The following is a 27,725-nucleotide window of genomic DNA, read 5'->3' on the forward strand; positions in this document are numbered from 1 at the left end:
GACCCAGTTATCCCCAAACCCAAAAACAAAAACATAAGGTCGTGTCTGGTTTATTTAGTTTGTGAAGAAAGCGTAAGTTTGTATTTCCTTTCAGGTTAAATACGAGGTCGAGATATTGCTGATAATTGTTTTTCGATGACGCGAAGTATTATCGTGGAATCCATAAAACATCACCATCTTACTAATAATTCTGTTTATCCGATGAAGCCGTAGCAAAGGAAGTTTTTTTGGGAGAGAAGAAGACGAACACGGAGGAGAGCTAACGGCTATGCAATCGTGAATAGCTATCAACTTCGCAGTTCAGCATTTTTCCATTATTTGCACAATTAAAACCGGCTTTTTTTTTTTTCATTTTTTTGTTCTTTCTCTAGGAATTATGAGAGAGAGAGAGAGAGGTGATGGACTGGAGTTTCGAACAAAAGGGACAGGCCTCATGCGGCCAAACGAAGATCAAAAGAACCCAAGGAAATAAACATACGAAAAAAAAAAAGAGAAACGTAGGACTACTGGTAAAACTGGTAAATAAATCCTGAGCTTTTGTTTGACTTTCTATCTATTGGAGAACAGACAACGTTGTTACATTCACAAAGTCCGAATCTTATGGTCACCCACTTAATGCAAACTATCCCAAAAACTTTTTATCACTATGGATTTTAGGCACAACTATTTCGTTTGGTTCAATTCCTTGCAAGAAAAGAGAACCTTCCGACTAGTACTTGTTTAATTATTGTTCACAACAAATAATATACACCTTTGGATTTTTGTGTTCTGTTTCCAATCAGAACTTTTACTTTATCAGTTCGTCAAGGGGTCTTATAATTGTAATCTCTGTCGCTCTCTCTTTTTATTTTTCTTAGTTTTGATGTTTGACCTGAGGTTAGATTTGTCAGACACCAACAGTTTTTAACATTTTGGAATAATATAATCCGTTTTTGGTGATGATGGCATTTGATTGTTTTTCTTTCGTAGAGTGTGAATTGGGATATGAAATAACTCCTTATTTTTATAGATTCTTTTTGAGAAATAAAATAATTATGATGTGAATTTTAAGGGCCTAGGGTTACTTTTTCATCCTTTGGTTCTCATCCAGTGCTTGTTTATGATTCTACAAGCCGTGGACTCACTTGGGTCGTCGATATTACTTGATTTGCTCGTCCGGTAGTTGAGAGACCTTTAATTCCCGTATGGGTGGGTGAGTTTCTCTGTTGTACCGTCTCAAGAGGTGAGTTTTCCGTCTCATCCCATCTGGGTCTTGGCTGTTTTTTCGATTTTAGCAGCTTTCGGCATTGAAAATTGAGGGCTTTTTACGGTTTACTCAATCTTTGAGGGAAATTTGATTAATTTTTCTGATATATCGGTGATAAGAATATAGGGTTTCGTTTATTTTGGTTTCAGGATTCTGTAACTAACTATGGCCATCTAGTATTTGGGTGGGTGGCAGGGATTTGGATTGTTTGCTTGGTTAGTTTTTTAGGATCTGCTTGCGGGTCTGGATTGGGTTTGGGTGGATTCTTCGCTAGGGAGGAAATTGGTGCTGCAGTTGAGGGTTTAAATCCAGTGGATGTCATAATTTCGACTTCTAACTCTTCTGTAAGGAGCCTGTGACTGTGAGGCTTGTGTTGCAAAAGATAATTGGTGGTTCTTCTCTCCGAGAAAGGATACTTGCATTGTAATGATGTTTCATTCTCAAGGAGCTTCAAAACACACCTGTAGTCTTCTTGCTGCTACCTGTGGGAAAAATTCGGAAAAACTTAAAAAGGATGATGCTGCAGAGGATAAGCCGAGATATCCCTTTCCTGAGTTGGTGTCTTCTGGACGTTTAGAGGTGCTTTAATGTATTTTTGGTTGTAAATCTTCTGTTATCAATATGAGATATGAAGTGTGTGACATAACTTATATTTCCTGGATGTTCATTGTTGGCCCCTTCAATAGTTTTTGCTCTCCATGTGCAGGTTCAGACTCTGACTAATCCGAGCAAAGCCGGGTTTTGTAAGATTCTGGAATCGTATAACCCGAGTATTGTTTACTTGCAAGGAGAGCAAATTGCGAATGATGAAGTTGGGCCTCTTGTGTGGGAAGGTGTTGACATGTCCACACCCGAAGCTATATCTGAGATATTCGCCACCACATTGCCTACTGCTGTATGTGATATATCTATATTGAGCGGGCTAAGTACACTCTTTATGTATATACCACTTCATTCCCTCTAGCTCTTCCTTTATATATATATATCTATATATATATATATCTATATATATATATCTATATATATATATATCTATATATATATATTGGGGAGGGGGGGGGGGTGGGGGGGGGGGGGGGGGGGGGGGGGGGGGGGGGGGGGGGGGGGGGAGAGAAGATCGCCCTAAGTGGTCAATGCATCTGTTTCTTATGCCGTACCTGCTACTGTTTACTATTTATGATTGGCACATGCATCTCATGATCTCCACCCCACTTCCTGAAGTGAATTTTATATAGCAATCATTAATAATGAAGACGTTTGGTCAGAAGTCTGGTTTGCATCAGAATCCTAGAATGTTACTACTTTCAAGTTCAGAGACATCCATACTTGGAGTAATAGGATTGGGTTTTTAATTCTGAAGAGTTTACTCTGCATGTAGTCATATGCCAGTATGTGGTAACTTAAATTTTAATCTTAAGCTTTTGAGAAATATATGATATCTCTTAATGTGTCTGCTAAATAAATATTGAAATGGAAAAATTGGAAGGCATGTGAGATAAAAGAGAAGCGAGTATGCACTTAAGCTTCTTAATCACTGAATTAACAAAGAATTAGTCAACGTATTTTCATCATGGTAAGAGGATAGAGCAAAGGTGGATGGAGTCATTTGGCAAGACAATAAGGAATTAGAAGAAAACAGTAGGAAAATGCCAGGTTGGGATAAAATTAAAAATAGCTCATGGATGATATGTGCTGCATGGTCTTATCCTGTTCCTTAAACTCCATGCAGTTTTTGTTGACATGTCATGTTGTTGAGGGTATATTTTGACTTTGATCTGATTTAATTTTTTATTTGTGTGCAGGTTTATTTGGAAATCCCAAATGGAGAAAAAGTAGCAGAGGTGCTTCACTCAAAGGTGACTGATTGTCTTGTGGATTTTCACACATGCCTTTCTGGCATTCACCACTAATGTTATCGCATAATTAATAAGTTTGGTGTTATCTACTTAGCTCTGAGTCCTATTGCTGGAAGTTTTGCATTTTTTATTTTTTAATGTAATTTTGTTCAAGGACTGAAAAAATTAGAATTTTAGTTCAAGGAGAATTTGATTAAATTGCGAGGCTTCACTTTTGCAGGGGATTCCTTATGTGATATATTGGAAGAATTCAATTTCTTATTACGCCGCTTGCCATTTTCGTCAAGCATTATTTTCAGTGGTACAGAGGTATATAATCTTTTAGCAATAGGTGCATGCAAATGTGGCAAGGTTTATTTTTGCGATTTTCTGTATACCTGCGTTGCAACTCTTTGCGCTTTGAATAAAATTACCTTTTATAAAAAGGTTTATCTGTGCAATTTTGAGGCAGCGTGGAAACAACTATTTCTATCTGCATGCTTGGAGGCACGTATAGGGAAAAAAAAAAAAAACAATCTGCATGCTTGGAGGCAAGATAAATCATCTCATGGCAGAGCAAAACTACTCCCTCTGTATGGTCAGATTATATATATATATATACATATATAGTTTGTTGTGTGTATGTTCGCATGTGCCTAATCATGCCTTGTAGAGTACTAAGATAGCAACATGCTAGCGAGAAACTTTTCATATTTGGGTTGTTGTTTGGTTGTCGTGCTTATTTGTTTTATGGACAAATTTGGTTCTGATTGAGCCATTGAGGTTTTGTCTAGATCTGAGTTTGCCTGAGTAACCCTCAGCAAGGAGCTTGGCCCACATCATCACTTAAATTTACTGTTCTTCTTATGCTTATGATGAGTCTCTGGTTGGAAATCATCTATGAATCCAGGACATTGATCTACATTAAACTCACTGGCTGCTCTGCCTCGGTGTCTTTCTCCTTTTTTTTTTTGTTTTTTTTTTTTTTTTTTCGGGGGGGGGGGGGGGGGGGGGGGGGGGGGGGGGGGGGGGGGGGGGGTGTGTTGAGGCCTAAGATAATACAATATGAGATGGTATTTCATGTGGTCACTTTTGTTGGACTGCAGTTCCTCTACTCATGCATGGGATGCTTTCCAACTTGCACGTGCTTCCTTCAGGCTTTACTGTGTAAGAAACAACTATGTCCTTCCTGCTAACAGCCAGAAGGTTACTAGTGAGCTGGAGCCATGCATTCTAGGGGATCGTTTGAAAATCAATGTTGATCCCCCTGAGATAGATGCAGAGGGAGATGATGAGAGTTCTTCAGATGCTCTGCCTGCTATAAAGATACATGATGATGATGTGAGCTTGAGGTTTCTTGTTTGTGGAGTGCCTTGCACATTGGTAAGCTGGGACGGATCTCTCTTTAATAGTCTATATGTTGCTCCTTCACGTTGCTCCTTCACTTATGAACTGATAATTACTTAGGAAACAAACGATTTCTTTTCAGGATGCATCTCTATTAGAATCCTTGGAAGATGGCCTCAATGCCCTCCTGAACATTGAAGTAAGTGTGATGATGGTTTGTCTATACGGATCTTATCTGCTTGTGTTTGGTATCATCTTTACGGTGTGGGGAGGTTTTAATTTCCTCTTTTGTTTTCCTTGCATTGTTCATTATGTTCATTCAGATACGTGGGAGCAAACTTCATGGCAAGTTTAGGTATTATTCATCTTGATGTGTCTTTATAATGTTACATGGTTGTGTATTTTAAATTCTTTTGGCTACAGTCAACCTGATCTTTTAAACAATAATTCTACATGTTTGCAAAGAGGTGCTTATGCCTTTGTTTGCAAGAAAACCTACTTATGCAGTTATGCTGGTATTCTGTGTGTTTTTGTTGATATGATACTTCGTGGAGTTTTGAACTTCTTCAAAAATGTTATAACCTTTTAACTTTCTAACGGTTCAATACCTTTCATATGCGGTTTAGTGCCCCTCCGCCACCCCTTCAGGCAGGGACATTTTCTCGTGGTGTTGTGACCATGCGATGTGATGTGACAACCTGCAGTTTTGCCCACATCTCACTTCTGGTGTCTGGTAGTGCGCAAACTTGCTTTGATGATCAGGTAATCCAAAAGAATTTGTGACAACGTCTAGTATTGGAGATGTTGAACTCTTATACCATATGATTTGCTGATCTTCAGCTCCTGGAGAATCATATAAAGAATGAAATTATTGAGAAGAGTCAACTAGTTCATGCACTTCCTGACAGTGAAGAAAACAAAATTACATTCTCAGAGCCTCGTAGATCTGCTTCAATTGCCTGTGGGGCAGCAGTATTTGAAGTTTGCATGAAGGTGCCTTCATGGGCTTCGCAGGTTTTTCAACAAACACTATCTCCCTCCCTCCCACTTTTCTTTTCTTCCTTTTTTGTAAGTATTGTGAATTTCCTTGCAAGGCTTGTGCTTGTCTTGCTTGTACATTGGTTTTTGAAAGTAAAAGCACAGAATATAAATCAACCTGTACCTTGACAGGAAATCTAGTGCATTAGTTCAGTTGATGACTTTCTTTTGTTTTTTCTTAAATATATTTAAGGTCTGTAAACCTTCTGTTTGGTTTTGTTAATTATGGGGATCTGGATATGGGGGTGACACCTTGGAGCTAGAATTTAACTGCAGGAGATACTGGTTACAGCAATCTGTAATAAATGGTGCCATCACCATAGGACTTAAATTCTTAAAAGTTTAACCTAGAAGACTTTTTAATTATTTAAGTTCTTGCAGATTCAACAACACTGCTTGTATCGGTTTATTTCAATATTTAGACTTTTTCCTGCATTTGCAAAATGAGGAGCCTGGGATTGGCATTTGATTAATTGCAAGTGGGTTCATGGCGCCTGTGGGTGTCTTCACCAACATTATTGCAATATTAGTGGTTACGAATATGTAACTGTACAGCCTTCTTTCATCAAGCATTTGACAAACAAAATGAATTTTGTTCATGAAAATGGTTGAACTTAATATTATTGGAAATCTTATTTTGCATTTAGCTGGATGAGTTAGCATGAAAGTTGTGGTGGACCTATTTTTAAAACCCATATGATGGTGGAGTCAAATATATCATCTTTTCATACATTTAGGCTATGTTTGGAACGTGGAAGCAGCTGAGCTCATTCGAGTTGAGTTCAAATTTAAGCCTAGCCCAACATCCAAACACAACTCCCAAATCACTAAACATCATTCAACTCAAGACTTATTTATACGTGGAAACTACAATCTTTTTCAACTCAACACCTCTTTACACGCGAGACCCACAATCTTTTTCAACTTCCCATAAATATATCTAAACTCATCTTAACATCCAAACACATCTAAAGTCATCTTAGGTAGGCCCCACAAAACTCGTTCCACCATCTCAACTCACTACTATTCATAAAGAACTCAACTCATCTTAGCTTAGTTCAACATCCAAACGCAACCTTAGACTGCAGAAGAGTTGCAGCATTATGATTCATTACAATGTTTTGAAGTGGTGACAATTTATATTCAAAATTGATTTTTTGATGTTCAAGTTCTTTGACTTTTTGGACCTCGGAGTATCTAAAAAGTCACTTGGACATTTAATCTGAATTGGGTCCGGAGAAACATAGTTTTTTTACGAGCGCACTTACTCTGTAGACTTGATTTGCGGCAACTAGTACTGGATGTTAGTTACCGTGCCTATTGTGGTTGTTTTTTCAGGTTTTGAGGCAGTCAGCACCAGATGTTTCATATCGTAGTTTAGTTGCACTTGGCATTGCCAGCATTCAGGGATTGCCTGTTGCTTCTTTTGAGAGAGATGATGCTGAGCGTCTACTTTTTTTCTGTCCAAGGGATGGGAAAGATACTTGTACAGACAATTTAATGTTTAGCAGCGCCCCAAGTTGGTTGAGACCACCTGCTCCTACTCGAAAGAGATCTGAACCAAGCCAAGAGACTACGCCTGGTTCTCGTAATGGTGTGTCTAATAAACGTGATGTAGAGGACAAGGATGCCAGATTGAGGAATCGGGTTAGCATGCCCTTACTCCCAGCTCGGAAAAAACTGAAGGTTGCTGCAATGAGGCCTATCCCTCATGTTCAACGCCATAAAATGACGCCATTTTCTGGAATGTCTGAGGCAGATGGGCATGAAGGAGGCCAAGTTAAGGCTAATTTGCCAGTTGTTGCCCCTACAAAGCACAGTATTGTGGGATCAACTCCTACAACACAGAGAAGAACATATTCAAGCTCATCACAGGCCAAGCAGATTATTTCCTTGAATCCACTACCTCTGAAGAAACATGGGTGTGGCAGGAGTCCAATGCATACTTGCTCTGAGGTGAGTTGTCTAATTATGTTTGGCTGTCAAATCTGGCTGTTTTTGGATTTCCACCTTTCCCATTCTTGCGTATTTCATTAGGTTAAATAAGAAGAGAAAAATATACAAAATGAAACGAGATATCCAATTTCATCATATCTATATTAAAATCGGAAGTAAAAGCTTTTTACCTCGTTAACTACCTGAAATTTGTTTCCTTGATCAAAATCTTGATATGGAAATTAAAAGTTTTGCCAAGCGGTTGATGGACCAAAATCTTGGCCATGGAACTCTTTGAAACGTTGTAGTTTTGTGGTAAATGGTGGACTCAAAAGTAATAAATTTGGACTATATCATACCATACCCTTTTGAGGTAAAGTGGGGCATAAGCTTTTCACATGTATGCCAGAAAGCCAAATGTTACAGTTTTGACCTTCGAAATTTAACTCAAATAAAAGATTCTTCATAAAGTGAAGAGGAGACTTCTCTACATAATGGTTTATTTAATAACTTCTATTGATTGAAGAAAATGCTCGTCCTAAGTTCAATGTACCTCACATATTCCAACCCTAAAGAGTTAACTATATGATCTATACATCAACCCATCCTACCATAACATTTGTTGCGTGGTAGCCTGATCCTTAAGAAATCAAGTTCCAGTTAGGATAGGATTAGACCCAAAGTATCTTTAGAAATCTTATGCCTGCTTAGTACCTGTGTAATTTATTGTTTTTGTAATTATTTGTTATTCTCTTGCAGGAGGAGTTTCTGAAGGATGTGATGCAGTTTCTAATCCTTCGAGGGCACACTCGACTTATCCCTCAAGGCGGACTTGCTGAGTTTCCAGATGCCATACTTAATGGGAAGCGTCTTGACCTCTTCAACTTGTACAAAGAGGTGAGTTCATTGCATTGTTCTGATTAGTGGGAATTGTTAGAATTTGGTACTGAAGAACAGGGTTTTCTTAGGTGGTTACAAGAGGAGGCTTTCATGTTGGCAACGGTATCAACTGGAAAGGGCAGATCTTTTCAAAGATGCATAATTACACAATGACAAATAGAATGACTGTACGCCCTATCTTTCCCTCTGGTCTTTCTACTTTATTCTGAGTTAAGGATAGTTTTTTTTAGTTTGCAACAAAAGGAGGAGAAAGTTTTGTTTGGGGGGGGGGGGGGGGGGGGGGGGGAGGATGAAACATGGAAAGTGGTGGCAGCAACGATAGTAAATAGGTAGGGGTATGGGAGGGAACGAGTGCGTACTCCTAGAGAGGTTGGGATTCCTGAAACTGTCTAAATGAAGGATTCAAATATGGTGGTAACTTGTAACAAGCATATTTAGAATCTATAAGCTGAGTACAGTAATAGTTAAATCGCATAATACCTGTGAAAAATCAAGTAGATTATAATACTTTTCATTTGATTTAGATAATGTCTCTGTATTAACAGGGTGTTGGTAATACGCTAAAAAGACACTATGAAACTTACCTTCTAGAGTACGAATTGGCTCATGACGATGTAGATGGAGAGTGTTGCTTGCTATGCCACAGGTTTGTACTTTTCCCCCTTTTTTTTTTCCTGCTGACATGATAAGTAATTGTATTATGTTAAATAAATGTTTGCTGACAATGGAATTGCATGACTGTTTAACAGTAGTGCACCAGGGGATTGGGTGAATTGTGGCATATGTGGTGAGTGGGCCCACTTTGGCTGTGACAGAAGGCAGGGTCTTGGTGCTTTTAAGGTATCAGCACTGCAACTACATAAGCACCTCTGGGTTGTGAATAATATCACGTCCATAACTTTTGTGCATGTCAGGAGTTGCATCTTGATTGTATATTCTACATTTGCTTCATTTTACTGTAAAGAATCAAGAACTTGAATTAATATGTTGTAATAATTTGGATTTCAACTTGCAGGATTATGCAAAAACAGATGGGCTGGAATACATATGTCCACATTGTAGCATTACAAATTTCAAGAAGAAACCACAGAAAGTCGGAAATGGATATTCCCAAGGCTTGATGGTATCACGACCACTGTGATTTCAGTTTTACATTCCCTTCTTCTTCGTCACCTCTCTCTCTCTCTCTCACCAGTTTTGGGGTCTCTTTTCCTAGTATCATTTTGTGAGCAACTGACCACAAGAAGTAGAAATACGAAATCAATGGAGCATAGGAGTTTGCTGGCATCACATCGAATGTAGGAATTTTATAATATTTTATTTTTACCTTTTAGTGGGGCGGGAAGTCTTTATAGGGTGAAGAATGCCCTTAACTTGGGAAGAGTGGTTGTAAAATATTTGATTCTCCATTGAACTTTTGACTGATGTAGCTTAACATCATGAGGGATATATCCCTTAAAACAATTTAGATTATATTAAAAAAAAAAAAAGTTTCTATATTATATTTCATCTACCTTCGAGTTTATTTTTACCAAAATGTGCGATTGGAACAAACACAGAGAACCCTTAGAACCACCAGAACAACGACACCCTTTTGGAATTCTCATATTATACACCCTGAATTCATTGGAGTAAATGATATCAAAGACTGAGGAATTTTAAGTTGACAACGATTATGCTTTCTTATTGATGTATCAATCTAGGTAGGCTATATCGAAAATGATATTCTTGAATAGCAACACACACACACACACACACATATATATATATATATATATATATATTGAAATGCCCAGAAGATGGAGCTGCAGCTAGATCCCTTTCTTGGTTCTACAGTTGAGGGGCTTTCTCTTTCGAAAAGGCTCGTGGGCAAGAAAATTTTTGTAAAGAATATGAATATGAATATGTGGTGCACTTCAGATACGACTCTGCCTGCGAGAAATCTAGAGTTCCCAATTTATGCAACTCCCTTGAGGAGTTGCACGCCCCGTTAGAAGTTGGACTGAATTAATTTTATGTTAAGTCTAACATCTAAATATTTTACTCTCAGATTACTAAACTTATCTGAATTCAAAATCTTTTTACACATGAGACTTACAACTTTTTTTAACTCAACACATCTTTACACGTGAGATTCACAACCTTTTTGAACTTTCCATAAAGATATCTAAACTCATCTTAACATCCAAATATATTTAAATTCATCTTAAGTGATCCTCACAAAACTCAATTTATCATTTTAACTCGTTATTATTCATAAAAAATTGAATTCATCTCAGCACAGTTCAATATCCAAACCGCGCCAAAATCAGTTGGGACGGTACAAATGCTCTATCTTTGCCAATAACTCCGAATTCAATTCACCTTTGACCACACTCATTGTTTGTCTGCTTAGAAAATTTATTTAATTCTGGCCAATTTTCTGGCCCATATGGGTTCCCTCACAGCATCAGTTTTTCTGGCGATTGTGCGCTAATGAATTGGTGCACTATAATAATTAGCAAATATAATAATACACTTGTTCTAAATGTATAATCTATATTATGATTAGACAAAGTTCATGATCATTAAGTACCCTTCTACTATTTTCCCGTTGATAATCTTCTTCCTTTCCTTTTTTTTTTTTTTTTTTTTTTTTTGAAAAAAAAAGTAGTTGTGTTACTTTCAGATGTCACTTAATTGCCATCACTTTCGAAAACCTTGTGTTTAGCAAAAGTAGGACGTTTAGTTGACAATAATTCAAGAGCATGATCATCATGAAGACGGAAGATGCAAGAACCTTCTTTCATGAACGTGATCTTTATTTAAATCAATTATAAACAGTAATCCTTTCGGAAGCTTAATTAATGGAGATTAGAACGTGGGAAAGAAAAGAAAAGGAAAGGGTTTCCTTCAGATATTGAGTAGGCTTTTGCTTTTTTAATCACAGTACTGTTTGTTTAACTGTGAAGAAAACTATTGCTTTTTTGATGGAAACACAGCTAACAGGACCCTACATCTCCCTCTTTATAGTTAGACTTGAATTTCATCTGGACTTTTACCATCTCCAACTCTATCCCTTTTTATAATATCTTTCCTTCTCTGCATGCCATGCCTCACGTCCCATACAATATACATTTTGCTTTTATCTGTTTCGTCCTGTTTGCTTTAGGGTTTTCCCTTCCCTTTTAGCAATCTAATTTTGGACTCTTCATCGGTTTAACTTTTTCACTACAAACAGGTTTAGACTTAGGGCTCCTTTACACACTGTCTTTAAATAATGGCAAGGGAGGGAAGGAGGGAATTAAGTAGGTAGCATGCATGGTGATCATGGAAGGGTCCATTTTCAAAAATTCAAAGCTAGCTGGAAGAACGTCACAAATGCAACTTTGTCTCTCTCAAGGTCCCCCCCCCCCCCCCCCCCCCCCCCCCCCCCCCCCCCCCCCCCCCCCCCCCCCCAACCATTCCTTTGTTACGGTTGAGATCCTGAAGATCATGTGAAACTAAACAAGACCGACACATGATGATTACCAGGATGTTATCATCATCAGAATTCAGAGTAAAGATGAAATACTAGTGCTTGTTTTTTCTTCTGATAGCGTGGCCCACTCTCCATTTGTGCTTCCTCCCAAAATGTCAAATGATGATTTAAAATGGTCGACAACTGTCCTAACCATGCGCAATTGGACTAGCGGCAGCGGCATCGGCATCCACCTCTGAGTGGTTCTAGCTTGGTTGAGATTGATGACTTCATATACCGGCCAAATCAATCACATGCACACCTAGCTATCTCAAATGGATCTGTTCATCCAACTTTGTATGTAATCCATGCCCATAACCTCATTTTCCCTTCTCATTTCTTACTACTTTTTAAATTTTGTCATTTTATATGTTTAGTACTACACTTAAAATATACTATATCAGTAAGTGTGACTGAGATGATAAAACATGCATACGTTATTACCACTCTTTCTCTACTCAATACTAAGTGATATATCAAATATAAAAAAAATAATAAATGAATTGCAGAAGGGTAATAATCCTATTATTTTCCATCACAACAATATCTGCCAAATTAAGAATATGTAGTGTACGGTAATATCACTTGTGCACAAAAGATTACGTTTGCATGTCGAATTGAGTTGTGAATAGTTGTATTTTATATATCTCATGGAAATGTGTTTAATATTTTAGATTGAAATGTATGAAGTAGGTTAGATGAGTTTAACTTTTTTATGATTTTTTATAAAAAATTGAAAAAATAATGAGTTTTATTAATGATTAATTTGAGTAAAATTAAGATGAGTTGAACTGAGTTCATATTCTATACGGAAACAAGTACAAAGAGCAATATTTAATTGCTAGAATAAAGGGCCATATATATTTATATATATCCGTGCCAAATTTTGTCTCCCTTTATTTTTTTATTTTAAAATAATATAATCATTGTGGTAAACGCCGAAAAATAAAACAATAGTGAATAGCTCAATTATCAATAATTTGGTGTTAAAATGAATTAATTTTATCCCAATATTTTATTTTATTTTTCTGTTATAACCTACCGTACTCGAAGGTTGAAAGTTTTAACAAAGATTTTCTCCATGAATATATTTTAATTTTTCATTATTTTTGGAATCACTCGAATAAAAGGAATTGCACAGAGTTTCGCTTGTTCTCGATCGAGCTTGCAAGATTATATACACTTTTCATTGATTTCGGTAAAATACTACCATGAAATGGATTAATGGAAGACAAATTTTAAACTAAAATTAGAATTTTTTCAGCCCATCAGAAAATAAAATCTTGTTATACATAAGACATTAGACATTATGAACCACAAAAAAAGAAGTACTGTATTGGCAGCGGGATGGCTATGGCTTGGTTTCGTTTCACAACCTTTAGACAATCTTATTTCAACATTCAAACACAATTTAAATATAAATATTTTAAATTTTAAATTTTCAAATTTCTAAATTTTTAATCTAATAATTACCTAATTATTACAATTTTTTTAAACTTCTAAACAAAACACAAAAAATAATTCAATTTTTTCAAATTTCAAAACAAAAATTATATTCTAAAACTCTTTAAATTTTATAATTTTTTTTATTCAACTTTTTTCTTTTTCTTTTTTCAAAATCTTGTAAAAATTTTAATTCAAACCATTTTACTATTATTCACAAATTATTTCACTTCTATTTACAGATTCTCATCTCATCTCATTTCACCTATATAATCAAACGAGGCCTAACTCGGAATTTCCTTCACTTTTTATATTGAGAAAAAAAACAAAACTAAAAGAGAAACAAATGAGGATAAACAACCCTAGATAATTTTTTCATGCAAATTTAATTTAAAATTTTTTTTTAAAAATAAAGTGAACGAGACTTACTACCATAAAATTGTGCAGAGGATTCCACATTTATATTATACATATTATTTATATATAAAATGGGAGAGGCAGAAGGCAGCAAGAGGACCCCTCCTTTGTTGTGTGATTGAAACAGCTAGCGATATAACTGCATAGAATATGAGAATGTCCCTCGCTGGGTTTGGTACATTAAAAGCCGTGTCTATTATTTATTTCGTTAATACAAACCCCACTTTCGTCTCTCAATATAATCGTCCAAGTCTCATGTCTTGCACGAATACTCCACATGTGAACATTTGGAAAGCAAGCAAAGATCACATCATGCTTTTGCTATTTGTTTTAGCAAGAATGCATCAAAATTTTAATTTTTTTACAAAAAGAAATATTTTGACTATAAAAAAAATTATAAAAATAAATTAATAAACTGACGTGATTTGATGTAACACGTCAAATATTATAATATTATTTATAATAAAATAGATATAATATATTAGAACAAACTATATTAATTTATGAATTGAACAATGCTAGGGTGCATCTCAAATTTGCACACCAACGCAAATAGCTTTTTTTTTAAATATTTTTTAAACATTCTTAATCATTAAAAAAATTATAAATTTACTAATAGTCACTTTATTAATCATTAAGAAAAAATAAAAAAATTATAATATATGAATGGAGATATTTGTCATCCTTGCTTAAGAATTTAATAGATGGTGACATCCAATAAGTTTAGTCAATAAATAAGATTGAGAGTAACGATATACACATACTGGCTTTTTATGTCAAAAAGTAAGATTTAGGCCCGTTTATTTTTAAGAAACATTTCATCTCATTATTATAATTTTTTTAAATTCTTATATAAAATAAAATAAATAATTTAATTTTTTCAAATCTTAAAATAAAAATAAAATTAAAAAATATATTATAATAATATTTTATTTAATTTTTTAATTTTAATCTCATATCATGGCATCTAATTTTTAAAAACAAACAACCCTTATTTGTTGTCGATGAAATGTCCAGAAATCTAATAAAATTGACAGATTACTGATACAGACGTCGTTGAATTACCACATCAAGCTTTTATAGAGATGGAACTGGTGGTGGTGACCATGTTGGAGCAAGTGGGGCCACACATCTGGGCTTTCTCGGCAAAGCCTGTCGACATTTTGGCATCTTGCATGCAATTTCTGCCGAGTGCTGACACCATAGCCATCAAATTTCTGGTTTGAAAATTTAAAAAAAAAAAAAAAATTACAGAAAGTTACTGCGATTGTCAATACCAAATCCCTCGGTCAAAAAACCCTTACTTTTAGCTTCTTAGGATACGTTTGTAATTTAAATTCTTCTCAATTCATTTTAATTTATTATTATAATTTTTTTAAATTTTAATATAAAATATAATAAATAATTTAAATTTTTTAAATTATAAAATAATAATAATATTAAAAAAATATTTTAATAATATTTTATCATCTCAACTCAATTCAATTTAACATTTAAACACAATTTTAATTGCTTAAATAATTTTCTTTTCACACAGTCTGTATTGAACATAAAACATATACAAAGGACAAAAGATATATTATTCAATGGCTGAGACAAGGAAATGACTTATAAATAAAACAATTTTGTGGTCCCATGATGCACTATTTGGATACAATCTAAGTTAGCAATCGGAAAATGATTGTTGAAATATATTTGTTCTAGTATTGATGATAGGAATCTTCACATCTTCTAATTCCAATATTGTAGTTAATGAAAACATTACCATAAACAGATAGCTAGAATTGGACTACCTAAATTGATGATGATGCACAAAGGATACTTGTGGCGATGTCGATGTGCAAGTTTCTTGCTCCGACTAGAGTGTGGCGAAGAGGTCCAAATCTAGAAGATCTAGAATTGAAGAATTAAGAGATTTTTTAGATAGTGAAGTATCCTCATAAATAGTAATAAAAAATTAATAAAAAAATAGTGATAAAATATTAAATAATAATAAAATAATAAATAGTAAGTAAGGTATTATCAGTATCCAAATTATGTCTAAGTCGTGTTATGCATATAACCTATAGTAGCTAGAATGAGCAATAGCGTGTGAATTGCTTAAGAAGTGTATGAGGCTTACATGCCAATCTTTCGATAACATTTCTACTTAGATTTTGAAGATCACAAACAAAGAGACGATTTGGTGACTATTAGAACAATAGGCTTAGGGGAGGGAAGGGGAGGCAGGGCTCGGGCGGAGAAATATTGCGGGAGATTGCTTGGTTGTATTTTTTTAGGGAAGGGAGAAAAATATTTAGAGAGAAGGGTTTGTGTTTAAAATATAAATTAATTTCCAAATAAAAAAATCAAATTTGATGTACTATGATTATACAAATATGACTTAGGACCATTGTCGGAAAATTAACAAAAAAAAAAGTTAAATATAGCATAGGTAAATACCAAATAAAGATGAGCAATTCCTATATCTTTTTATAAAATGGAGTTCAAGTGCCCAGTTTATTCTTAATAAATTCCTATAATATAAATTAAGAATTCAAAACATTTTCAACAGATTTCCTTAGGTTTTCACCTAATAAGATTTGACGAGGTTTATTAATTGGGTAATGATACAATGTAACCAATAGTTTATTTTTCTCTCGCTTGGTCATGAGTCTTGCTCTTACGTTTTAAATCTTGAATTTATGTTTTAAATTGAGTAGATAATTTTCAAAGCGAGTTAAGTATTTTAAAATCCACGACAGACTCTGGTGACAACATGTCCTTCTTGGCACTACACAATTGTTTCTCAAAAAATTGTCAACTTGAAACTAGATCTTTGGAATCTGCCGGCTCACTCTCCAAGCCCCCAGACCTCACCGACAAACCTACCACCATTGACGACGACCCCTGCTCACACGACGGCTTCTGTGCACCTTCCGACTAGAAGATGGGTCTCACGAGATTAGTAATTACAGATTCCCTGAACTCTGCCGGCATGACCACTGACGTCCAAGACCTTGCCGGCAAGTCCACTACCAACGGCGTAAAATGGGGTGCATTTAGTATTATTGAACCAAACTTAATTTTTAAAGTAAGCCTATTTATATTTTTGGAGTCCCAAAAATAATATACTTTTAGAAAATAATTTTATTTAAACAATTTTAGTTCCTTAAGACTATTATTTAATATTCATTATTTTATTTATATGTTAAAAACTTTATTTATCTAGATGATTTTATTTCTCTTAAAAATATTTAGTTAACTTCATTATTTTATTTTATGATGAAAAATATTATTTTAGATCAATAAAACAAAGTCTTATTTTAAATTTAGTCTCATTGCATTTCTATTTCATCTTCCTATTATTTAGTTAGTTTATTTGTCCATGTTTAATTTCCAATGTTGGATCTAAGTTAGGAACCCCAAGATGTAGGGCTAGAATTAATTCTCCAAAAACCCGAATTCCCTTATTTTCCTCTCTCTCTCTCTCTCTCTCTCTCTCTCCTCCATGCGCTACCCCCTTGGCCGAAACCCCCAGTAGAAACTCCTCAATGCCCACCTTTGCGCAGCTAGTCCGTGCCGCCGCCGTCAACGACACCGTGGCACCTTGTTGGTGAAAATCACTCCTCCCTCAACTCCACCTTCACCCATGTAGCTTTCTCTCCCTCTTGATCTCTCTCGCCCTACGCTATGCTAAGTCGTTTGTCGCTATGAATGGTAGCAATGAAGTCGCACCATGGGTGAGCCACCATACCTCACCATTGTGACCATCCCTTTCCTCTCTCTTGGCCCATCTTCGTGCATCCTAACGCTCCCTCTGTTTCTCTCATCTCTCGGCCAAAGCCGTCACGAGTTCCAACGTCGTTGCATCTCCTCTTGAGCTGTTGTCACCACGGCCACCCCCTCTCATCCCTCTTTCATCTATCTCAATTTTTCCCTCCAACAACTCCTCCGTATCTCACCCTTTTGTTTTATCATTGTCTGCCACCCACAATCGCTTGCGGCACCGTTAGCCACTATCCACAATGCCAATCCATGGTAGCCAAACGTCCAATTTCAATGCCTCGATTCCCTTCTCCATTTCTCTCTCTTTTCCCCTCTCTAAATTGGCCTCCAGCACGTGCGCGCGCACACACACGCCTCTCTCTATCTCTCTCTCTCTCCATAGTGCACGGCAAGCCCAGCTGCCACTCATTAGCTATTAACCACCACTGCGAGACCAAAACCGATGCACTTCCTGCAACCCATCATAACTGCCAAACTCTAGTTCCAGCTACCCAAACAACCTCTGTTTTAAGGTCACAATAGTGATCACCAAGCTTCCACCCAATCCTTCCTCGCACGTATGTAGCCTCCACCACAAAACCATGCCGGATAGTAAGTGACATAACAATGTTAGAATAGACATACCCAAAGGGAAGAGTGATAGAAGCTTAGACATGTTTTTATGTAATGTATAAAAGTTAATTTTTGTAAAATGGCTTTTTAGTTTAATTTAATGATAAACTCTCTTTAAATTTATAGAACAAGTTTAATTTTAAATATAAAATATTTTCTATTCTCGAAATGAAAGAAAAAAGTTTTAAAAAGTTCATAATTCTTATCTCATTTTCTAAAACTATTTATTAAAATCACACTACAAGGACGAACATTACATACAACTACGATATTTTTATAATTATTTTAAATAAATCAATATAATTGTGTCATTTTATTAAATAATAATTTTAATTTTACATAATTATCCAATATTTTAAGTAGAGTTGTAAAATAATTATATAGTAAGTTTTCTATTTTTCTTATTAATTATTAAAAAAATGTGGAATGAAGAGATTAAGCAAGACAAATAATGTCACGTGTCTTTATCGTAAAAAAGGAAAAAAAAAAAAAAAAACAAAGTAAAGTTTGGAAGAAACGCGTATGCCAATTCAAGAGCCCGTGAGGCGACATCACACCAATTTTGTGTACAAGATTCTTTCTTTATCATTAAAATAGATTATATTCCTATAACTTTGGCTTTTGTTTTTGTTTTATTGTTTTTTTTTTTTTTTTGTTTTTGTGTTTTTTAATGCCATCTTATTATATATGTATATATATTTTCAAATATAAAATTTTATAAAATATTTACCGGTTTCCATTTTGTCTTTGCTCCCGATCCAAGATTGTAAGTTAAGAGAAGGTTTAAATAGTGAATTAAGGTGAAAGTTGAAAGTTAAATAAAATATTATTTTTTAATATTATTAAAGATTATTATTATTTTAAAATTTAAAAAATTTAAATTATTTATTACATTTTATACGATAATTTAAAAAAATTATAATAATTAAATAAAATAAATTGAGATAAGTTGAAATACTTTTGTATTCAAACCAGGCATAACTAGCCTACATATACGCATTAGAAACAATTTTTTCTTCACAATAAGAATGAGAAAAGGAAAATATCTTAATTATCTTCTTTATTTTCTTTTCTTACTCACATGAGTAATAGGTCAAACCAAGTATTTAACGGGGAGATAATAAGTCAAAAATCAAGGATTTTTATCTTTAAATTTTCGTCATCACATTACATTCTAAACTTCCGTTCGATTATAACATTTAAAGTGATGTAAAAAAATGAAATATGTTTTACAATATTTATTATTATTATTATTATTATTATCATCATCGAGAGTTGATTGAAAATCATTTAATGTTCATTAAGTATGAAAAAGATATTTAAAACCGCAATAAAATACCAAATTTTCAACTTATTTTGAGGCCTAGGATATATATATATATATATTTTTTTTTATCACAAATAATCACCCTTGAAGATGAATTCAGGACAACATTTTCTTTTTTATCTAGACATGAGGGATAATGTTCATGACATCATTATATTTGGTGCATTACATGATTAGTGAGACTTAACTAAGTTATTAGCAACGTGCAGCAGTTGTTGAGTTTCCCTAATTATTACCAGCTAATTAAAAATAAACCAAAATTCTAAATAAAAATAAACCAAAATTCTAAGCATAACCAAAGAAAAAAGAAAATTTTGATCAAATTTATGTATCCCAATCGTTCCTATCATTAGTACCCCTCAAAACAACATAGATCCCTTTCAAATCTATGGCAAGGCTCTGCCCATCACACCCCTATTATATTATTATTATTATTATTATTATTATTATATGATATCCATTTTAGTCATGAGATTCCCATAAAAAAAACATCGTTCAAAAGTTATAATTTACACAATTATTGTAGAATCTACATACATACTTCGTATTATATTACGGTATAATAAAAAATATTTTTCTTAATAAAAATTAAAAATTTATTTTATTGTTATCTTAAAGTGTCAAGCAGATAACATTTATTTAGAAAAAAAAAATTGAGATGAAAAAATTAATTAATATTATATCTGGCATTTCTTGTATAAACAATTATTGTATGCGTTTATTTTTAGAAAATGATATTATGCCGCTTACTTTATCCATTCAATTATGTATTTTACTTTATTTTTTTAATTAATAATTAAATAAATAATTATCAGTCTATTTATATTTATTTTAAAAAATATTAAGAAAAAAAGGGTTAGAATTTGCACTAATAGCACACAATAGTCAAACCCGAAGGACACGGTAACACTTCCCTATATCTTTTTATCGATAAACAGTAAACCCTCTCTGATAAGTGATAATTACACCACTAGTCTCCACTCACAAGCACAGAACAGTGACACTGCCTCCTGTCTCTTTTCTTTTTAATAGTTTGTTCAGTGTCACAGCACAGCAGACACGGCACCAGCATTTGCATTTCCAGACCATCTCGCTCTTCCCTCCAATGGCTCCCTCTCTCACCCTCTTCCTACTCTTTCTTCTCTCACCCATCTCCACCTCCTCCGCATCTTCTTCCTCTTTTCCCAATGACCAGAAGAAGACTACTTACATAGTCGAAGTCCAACCCGATGCCAAGCCTTCCATTTTCCCTACCCACGAGCTCTGGTACGAGTCTTCACTCTCTGCATTAAGGAAAACGAGGACGGAACCACCAGCACAAACCAACAGCCGTCTCATCCACACATACTCCAACATATTCCATGGCTTCTCTGCCAAGTTGTCCCCCTCCGAAGCCAAAACTCTTGAGTCCCTCCCGCACGTTATTTCCCTCATCCCCGAGCAAGTCCGCCATGTGCAAACGACGCGCTCCCCCCAGTTCTTGGGCCTCAAGACCACCGACAGTGCTGGTCTCCTCAAAGAATCGGACTTTGGGTCCGACCTCGTCATTGGAGTAATCGATACCGGCATCTGGCCCGAGCGTAAGAGCTTCGATGACCGAGATCTTGGCCCTGTACCCTCCAAGTGGAAAGGCCGATGCGTCGCCGCCAGGGACTTCCCTTCCTCCTCCTGCAACCGCAAGCTCATAGGCGCTAAATACTTCTGCTCTGGCTACGAGTCCACCAATGGCAAGATGAACGAGACCAACGAGTTTCGCTCCCCCAGGGACTCGGACGGCCACGGCACCCATACCGCCTCCATTGCTGCCGGCCGCTACGTCTTCCCGGCCTCTACCCTTGGTTACGCGCGCGGAGTTGCCGCCGGCATGGCTCCCAAAGCTCGCCTGGCCGCCTACAAGGTCTGCTGGAATTCGGGCTGCTACGACTCCGACATCCTCGCAGCATTTGACACCGCAGTGGCTGACGGAGTCGACGTCATCTCCCTGAGCGTAGGCGGCGTCGTCGTTCCATATTACCTCGACGCCATCGCCATTGCCGCTTTCAGAGCCTCCGATTCCGGGGTCTTCGTCTCCGCCTCAGCTGGTAACGGCGGTCCGGGCGCGCTCTCTGTCACGAATATTGCTCCCTGGGTGACTACGGTAGGTGCCGGCACCATTGACAGGGATTTTCCCGCCGATGTCAAGCTGGGGAATGGAAAAATCATACCTGGTGTAAGTGTTTACGGCGGACCGGCTTTAACTCCGGGTCAGATGTACCCATTAGTATACGGTGGGAACACTGAGGGCGGTGCTGTTGATGGGTATTCGTCCTCGCTATGTTTAGAAGGTTCTCTGGACCCCAATTTCGTGAAAGGCAAGATCGTGTTGTGCGATAGAGGCATCAACTCGAGAGCTGCCAAAGGTGAGGTTGTGAGGAAAGCTGCAGGGGTTGGAATGATCTTAGCTAATGGGGTTTTTGATGGCGAAGGATTGGTGGCCGATTGCCACGTGTTGCCCGCCACAGCTGTAGGCGCATCGTCCGGTGACGAGATCAGGAAATATATCTCTGCAGCTTCGAAGTCGACACCGGTGGCTACCATTCTCTTCAAGGGGACAAGGCTCGGAGTGAGGCCTGCTCCGGTGGTGGCATCGTTTTCGGCTCGTGGTCCTAATCCGGTGACTCCGGAAATATTGAAGCCCGATGTGATTGCGCCCGGATTAAACATTCTCGCAGCTTGGCCCGACAGAATCGGGCCGACCGGCATACCTTCGGATAAGCGTAGAACCGAGTTCAATATACTGTCTGGCACATCAATGGCTTGTCCTCATGTTTCCGGTTTGGCTGCATTGTTGAAAGCAGCGCACCCCGAATGGAGTCCAGCGGCCATAAGGTCTGCACTAATGACAACCGCTTATACTGTGGATAATAGGGGTGGAGGAAACATGTTGGACGAGTCCACTGGAAATGTTTCGACAGTATTAGATTTCGGGGCTGGCCATGTCCACCCCCAGAAGGCTATGGATCCTGGTCTCGTCTACGATATTAGTTCCTATGATTATGTGGATTTCCTATGCAATTCCAATTATACTACTCAGAACATCCAAATGATTACTAGGAAGACTGCGGATTGCAGCGGGGCAAAACGGGCTGGCCATGTTGGAAATTTGAATTACCCCTCGTTGACTGCAGTGTTTCAACAATATGGAAAGCGTAAGATGTCTACGCATTTTATTCGAACGGTGACCAATGTTGGGGACCCGAATTCTGTCTACCAAGTTACGGCTGAGCCGCCGAGTGGAATGGTGGTGACGGTTAGGCCGGAGAAGCTGGTGTTTAGGAGGTTGGGTCAGAGGCTGAACTTCCTTGTGAGGGTGCAAACCAGGGCAATTAAGCTCTCCCCTGGTAGCTCTAGAATGCGGACTGGCTCTATCGTATGGTCTGATGGGAAGCACAGTGTCACTAGCCCCTTGGTTGTGACCATGCAGCAACCTCTCTAGAGAGTGTTGAGGGTTTTGGGTTTAGGAATTTTGCTCGCCTTTCTTGTTATAGAATACTTTCTAAGTTATCTCTGTGTTATCATGAGAAAGTTTTTTTTTTTTTTTTTCCTTTCCTTTTTTTAAATGGTTTTCAGTTTCAGAAAACTGGTGGGGTTGGTTTGTACTTTGTAATGCACAGTGGAGGTGTATGTTGTTGTAAGTGAAGAATGAATGTAAAAATGCTGTGTTTTGAGAAAAGACCAAGATAATGGTAAGTTCTAAGATCCACTTTCCTTTAGATCGCTGAAGTCATTCGATTTACGCCAGGTGAAAAGGGGATGATGCTGCTGCTTTCCGTAAAATGTAGTTTTTAAATTCATGGTATCCGGCATGTAAGCGAATAACTTTAACAACAAGAACATCATGACAACGATAATCAGTAGTACAAAAATCATGAGGGGTTTCTTGCAGGTGCAGAAGATGTCCAAACTAAATGTTTATGCGTAGTGTTTCGAATGCTTGGCCGCTTTTATGGGTTGCAAATGCGTTGCCACGTTCAGATGGCCTAGAAATCACTCTAATCTCGATCCAAATTGGAGATGCTGGTAAAAGGCAAAAGAACCCCCCCACATACAGCGTAATAAGTTATTTGACTTTGAAACCTCATGCTTGCATAATCATTGGTTTGGTGATGATTAAAACCCGAATGGTGCACAATCAACGGGAAGTCATGGGACTGCCTGCTGGCTGCTTGTAAGTGTGGAGCATTTATCAGTGCTTTTGATATTGAAAGTGCATTCATCCGTTTGAAGAAAGTAACTTAATTTGCTGGAAAGGACCACTAGTCAAGAAATTGCTTTACAACCATGAGGGCCATGTTCATTAGGTTTCAGCTCGCTTTTGGGGTTCTACTCGGCTCTTGAATCACTATTTTTTGTGTTAATAGCCTCATCAATCATAATGTCTCCTCCCCCCATAAATTTTATAGATTTCATAATCCAAAACAGTTGTACGAACGAAAGAATTATCATTTAACTAAAGATAAATACTTTAGTTACAAAGAGATTCTACAAAAGTAAACTCGCAAACTGACGTAGTTTAATATGATATATTAGATCTACTTCATAATATCTTAATTATACTAATTAACACAAACGATGAATTATTGTTTAAAGGATGAAGTATTAGCACTAATTATACTCAGCCTCCTCATTTAGCCCCCTCAAGTATACCCCTAGTACATTTTGGTTTTTGTTTTGTTTTGTTTTAAATGTTAAATCAAAACACACAAATAAACATACTAGTAGTAACTTATTTAAACATAAAAATAAAAATAAAATAAAAATTACACTAACAGTAGCTCTGAGTGGGACACTTGAAGGAGCTAATTAGCATTTTCCTTCTTTACAAACTCCACTTGCTTCAATTGCTTGATAGGAGCGGTATTATAATTTATAAATGCGTAAAATAGGAGGAATTTCGCAGTTATAACCTGATTGCAATAGAGGCCCATCGGGTTAATGGGATTTACCCAAGTTTCCAGATCCATGCACTCTCTATACAGAAAGATGGCAACCACAGAAAAACTAGGCCACGCACATCCATTACGGCCCAAGTTATAAGCCCAAAAATATGCAAAAATAAATGAAGGCCCAGTAACAACCACAGCGTCTTTAGCCGAATGTTCGTTTGTTTTCTGAATGCTTCAGCAACAGACGATCAGCATTATTAACATCTCTAGTACTGAGTACTGACATCGATAATTTTCAAATTAATCATATGCTAGCTACGATCAATGTCAATTCATGGCAGGCCACCTAGCTAAGAGCTAATTCTCGGCACGATTTTTTCTTTAAGAATCTAGGCTCGGTTTGGTTGATAAAATTAATTCAATTCAGTCCCATTTTAAATTAAATTTAATATTTTAAATATTAATTTTTAAATTATTAAACTCATCTCAATTTAAAATTTTTTTACACGTGAGACTCACAATATTTTTTAATTTAACACTTTTTTACATGCTAGATCTATAATTTTTTTTAACTTTCCATAAATATATCTAAATTTATCTTAAAATTTAAATACATTTAAACTTATTTTAGGTGGACATCACAAAACTCACTCTACCATCTCAACTTATTACTATTTATAAAGAATTCAACTCAGTTCAATTCAACTCAACATCTAAACGCAACCTAAGCATATCATTTCAAGAAGAAAAAATTTATTCATCATCTTTACACATTACACACTATACTTTTTTTATTTTTTTATTTTTTTTATTAAAGAGAAACACTATTTTGCCTACTTATTTGTACCGTACTATTTGACCGCTTGGTATTTTTTTTTATTTAGTAATTAAAGAAGTGATTTTAAGTGTATTGATATTTTCTTTTTATTTTTTTAAAATATTTAAATATATTTAAAAAATATAAAAAAATATTTATACTGGACGGTACATCCAGCGGTCAACATAGAGCGGCATAATAACCGTACATTTTATTAAATATATGGTATATAAATAATAAGTAAAAAAATTTAATTAGTTTATAAAAAATAAAAAAATATAATATATACTGTATGAAATGATAAATAACAAAACTATTATGCAGCTAGACTTTTCATGGGACCAAAGCCTCCCACAACTTCTGAAACGACAGGTTACTGAATTTGATTTCCGATTATATATGCACACGGATAAAATGAGAAGTAAGTACTTGATTAAATTAAAAACGAAAAAACGAAAAAAAGTAGTAAGTAGCCAGCTGGCAACAAATAGCTAATGCACTAATGCACATTACTCTTTACGCAAAATAAATGCAGGGCCCCTAGCTAGCGTTGCGAGAGGCCTCACGTCACGCTTCTCTATATTTATATATGTATCTGTCTCATACAGCTTGCACATATATACCTCCAAATATCTTTCTTTCAAGTACTGTCATGATCACCAAGAGTACTAGTAACCAACCTGGAAATTTTGACGTCATGATACTATTATTTGTCAAACGAAAGGGACCAAACCAAAACTGCATGGTGATCCAGACAGATGTATTCTGCATATATATATATATATATTATATATATATGTATGTATGCAGTTTCAAGATCTCGATCACATCATAAAGTTTGATAGAAATAATTCAAGCCGATCGATCGAACAAAGAGCCAGGTCCATTTCCTACCCCTGTACTCTGCATACACTTCCTACCCCTATTTCCTTTCTTTTTGGGGACACTAGTAAAATACCTTACCTTAGAAGTAAGTGATTTTGCCGGAATGATTAGGGAAAAAAGAAGAAGAAGTGATTTTGCCGAAGTGCAGACGTATATGAATTACTGAGAATACGAATCTTCTCGGGATTGCATGCCCATCTTTTAATTACATGCATCTCTCTCTCTCTCTCTCTCTCTCTCTCTCTAGCTCAAATTACATGCATCTCTTCTTGAGTTCTCTGTTGCATGATATGTGTGTGTGAAATATGATACATAAACTCGGAAGGCAAGTTGTCATCGACCATTAATGCTGCAGATAAAAAAGGTTAAGAAAGACAGCATGTCGATCGATATGGGAACAAGTACTAATGATGCGATCACCCATAAAGATGAAGAGGATCCCCGGATGATAGTATTAACTTGTAGTATATATATTCAACCCCTAATCTAAAGGGTTTAGAGTTTAGACAGTCATATTCTATTGTTTCATCACTCCACTTTAAAAGTAGGTTTCATGTCTTCGCTTATTATTCTAAAGAAAAGAAAAAAAAAAACACAAAAGGGCTTGTATATTCATAATTTGTGGTTGGCTTGGCCCCCACAGCTCTCTCTACGAGGTCCCAACTTTTAATTTTTTTACTTTTTTAAGCTCTGGGTTCTCCCTCTCTCTATCATGCCACATTTGCGGCATACATTTCGGTGCATGAACCTCTTTCTTTTATTTTTATTTTATTTTATTTTCACTCTTTCTCAAGCCGGCAACATCACAATAGAACGATCTTTAGGTTACTTTTACTTTTTTAGGCGGTAAATACCATGTAAGAATCCCAGACAGTTTTGTTAAGGTTGTGTTTAATATACTTTTGAGTCAAGTTTTACTAATTCAGGTCTTTAAAAGTATGCCTGTGAAAAGAGACCATGTAATCTCTTATATCAAAATAAGTAGAGTATTTTAAAAATTTATAAATGATGAGAGAATCTAGATAGATCTTTCGTACTTGAAAATTACCATTTATATTGGGAGTCTGAGAGACAGATTATGCCTACCCTTGTTGAGTCAATGTCCTTTTTATTGTTCCTGTTGTCATAATCCTTTAATACGGTGTGCCTTTGCGACGGTATTATTAATTTGGCATATTGTTCGGGTAATGGTATCATTAATGCGACATAGTTCTCCCAATTGACTTTATTCTGTTGGTGTCTTCGATAGTCCGTCGATGTCACCTTGTTAGAGAATCGAATATCTCCCTTACTTTCTGCTCGTTCATGTGGGCAAATACTTAAAGGTTGGACGCTGTTCGAGAGATCTCTAAGACAACGAATCCCATCCCCCTGCATTTTGCTTCTATATGAGGGTAGCATCTAGGAGAGTCTACTTGCAGGCCGAGCCAAGAGGCCTATTTGTTATGGGCTTAGTCTTATTTTCTTATTCTCTTAGTTACTTTTCACATGCCGACTGGCGGGAAGACCCTTACAAGTTTCATATAATTTTTCTCTCCCGATGTTACCCGTTTCACTCTTCGTTTCTCTACAGACTTGCCATTGCATTTTTTAAGTACTCCTGAATACACAGTTAAATTAAACACAAGACAGATATGGTGACAGACCACAAAGCAATAAGGAGTGAGATCAGGCCAGGCCGGATATATCTAAAAAGCAAAGGGCTGGTTACGTTTTCTTAGGAGGGTGTTT

General features: G+C 36.1%; 2 protein-coding genes across 5 annotated transcripts; both read left to right on the plus strand.

Moving 5' to 3' along the window:
* The first annotated feature begins 3 nt into the window (after positions 1-3).
* LOC121258230 (AT-rich interactive domain-containing protein 4-like) lies at positions 4-26,249 on the plus strand. Of its 4 annotated transcripts, XM_041159661.1 has the most exons (17): positions 4-1,825; positions 1,953-2,141; positions 3,049-3,102; positions 3,323-3,411; positions 4,188-4,464; positions 4,571-4,627; positions 4,752-4,783; positions 5,055-5,190; positions 5,269-5,442; positions 6,805-7,422; positions 8,161-8,298; positions 8,370-8,468; positions 8,847-8,947; positions 9,051-9,141; positions 9,317-9,470; positions 11,461-11,467; positions 26,211-26,249. In XM_041159661.1, the coding sequence occupies exons 1-15, from the start codon at positions 1,673-1,675 to the stop codon at positions 9,440-9,442; spliced, it is 2,334 nt and encodes a 777-aa protein (XP_041015595.1). In that variant the 5' UTR covers positions 4-1,672; the 3' UTR covers positions 9,443-9,470; positions 11,461-11,467; positions 26,211-26,249. The 4 variants fall into 4 exon arrangements, with proteins under 4 accessions (XP_041015595.1, XP_041015602.1, XP_041015610.1 ...); XM_041159668.1 differs by lacking the exons at positions 11,461-11,467; positions 26,211-26,249 and adding an exon at positions 17,104-17,144; XM_041159676.1 differs by lacking the exons at positions 11,461-11,467; positions 26,211-26,249 and having other exon boundaries at positions 5-1,222; positions 1,396-1,825; positions 9,317-9,803.
* LOC121258207 (subtilisin-like protease SBT1.5) lies at positions 20,342-23,079 on the plus strand. Its single transcript, XM_041159613.1, has one exon. It carries the CDS (start codon positions 20,473-20,475, stop codon positions 22,840-22,842), a length of 2,370 nt encoding a protein of 789 aa, XP_041015547.1. The 5' UTR covers positions 20,342-20,472; the 3' UTR covers positions 22,843-23,079.
* Positions 26,250-27,725: the final 1,476 nt, after the last annotated feature.

Source organism: Juglans microcarpa x Juglans regia, chromosome 1D (genome assembly GCF_004785595.1).
Source record: "Juglans microcarpa x Juglans regia isolate MS1-56 chromosome 1D, Jm3101_v1.0, whole genome shotgun sequence".
Classification (NCBI taxonomy): Eukaryota; Viridiplantae; Streptophyta; class Magnoliopsida; order Fagales; family Juglandaceae; genus Juglans; species Juglans microcarpa x Juglans regia.

Coding starts and splice junctions, on each gene's coding strand:
- LOC121258230 (XM_041159661.1), top strand. CDS start 1,673: ATGATGTTTCATTCTCAAGGAGCTTCAAAACACACCTGTAGTCTTCTT. Junction 4,784..5,054: donor AAACTTCATGGCAAGTTTAG/GTATTATTCATC, acceptor TATGCGGTTTAG/TGCCCCTCCGCCACCCCTTC. Junction 8,299..8,369: donor TCTTCAACTTGTACAAAGAG/GTGAGTTCATTG, acceptor GGGTTTTCTTAG/GTGGTTACAAGAGGAGGCTT.
- LOC121258207 (XM_041159613.1), top strand. CDS start 20,473: ATGGCTCCCTCTCTCACCCTCTTCCTACTCTTTCTTCTCTCACCCATC.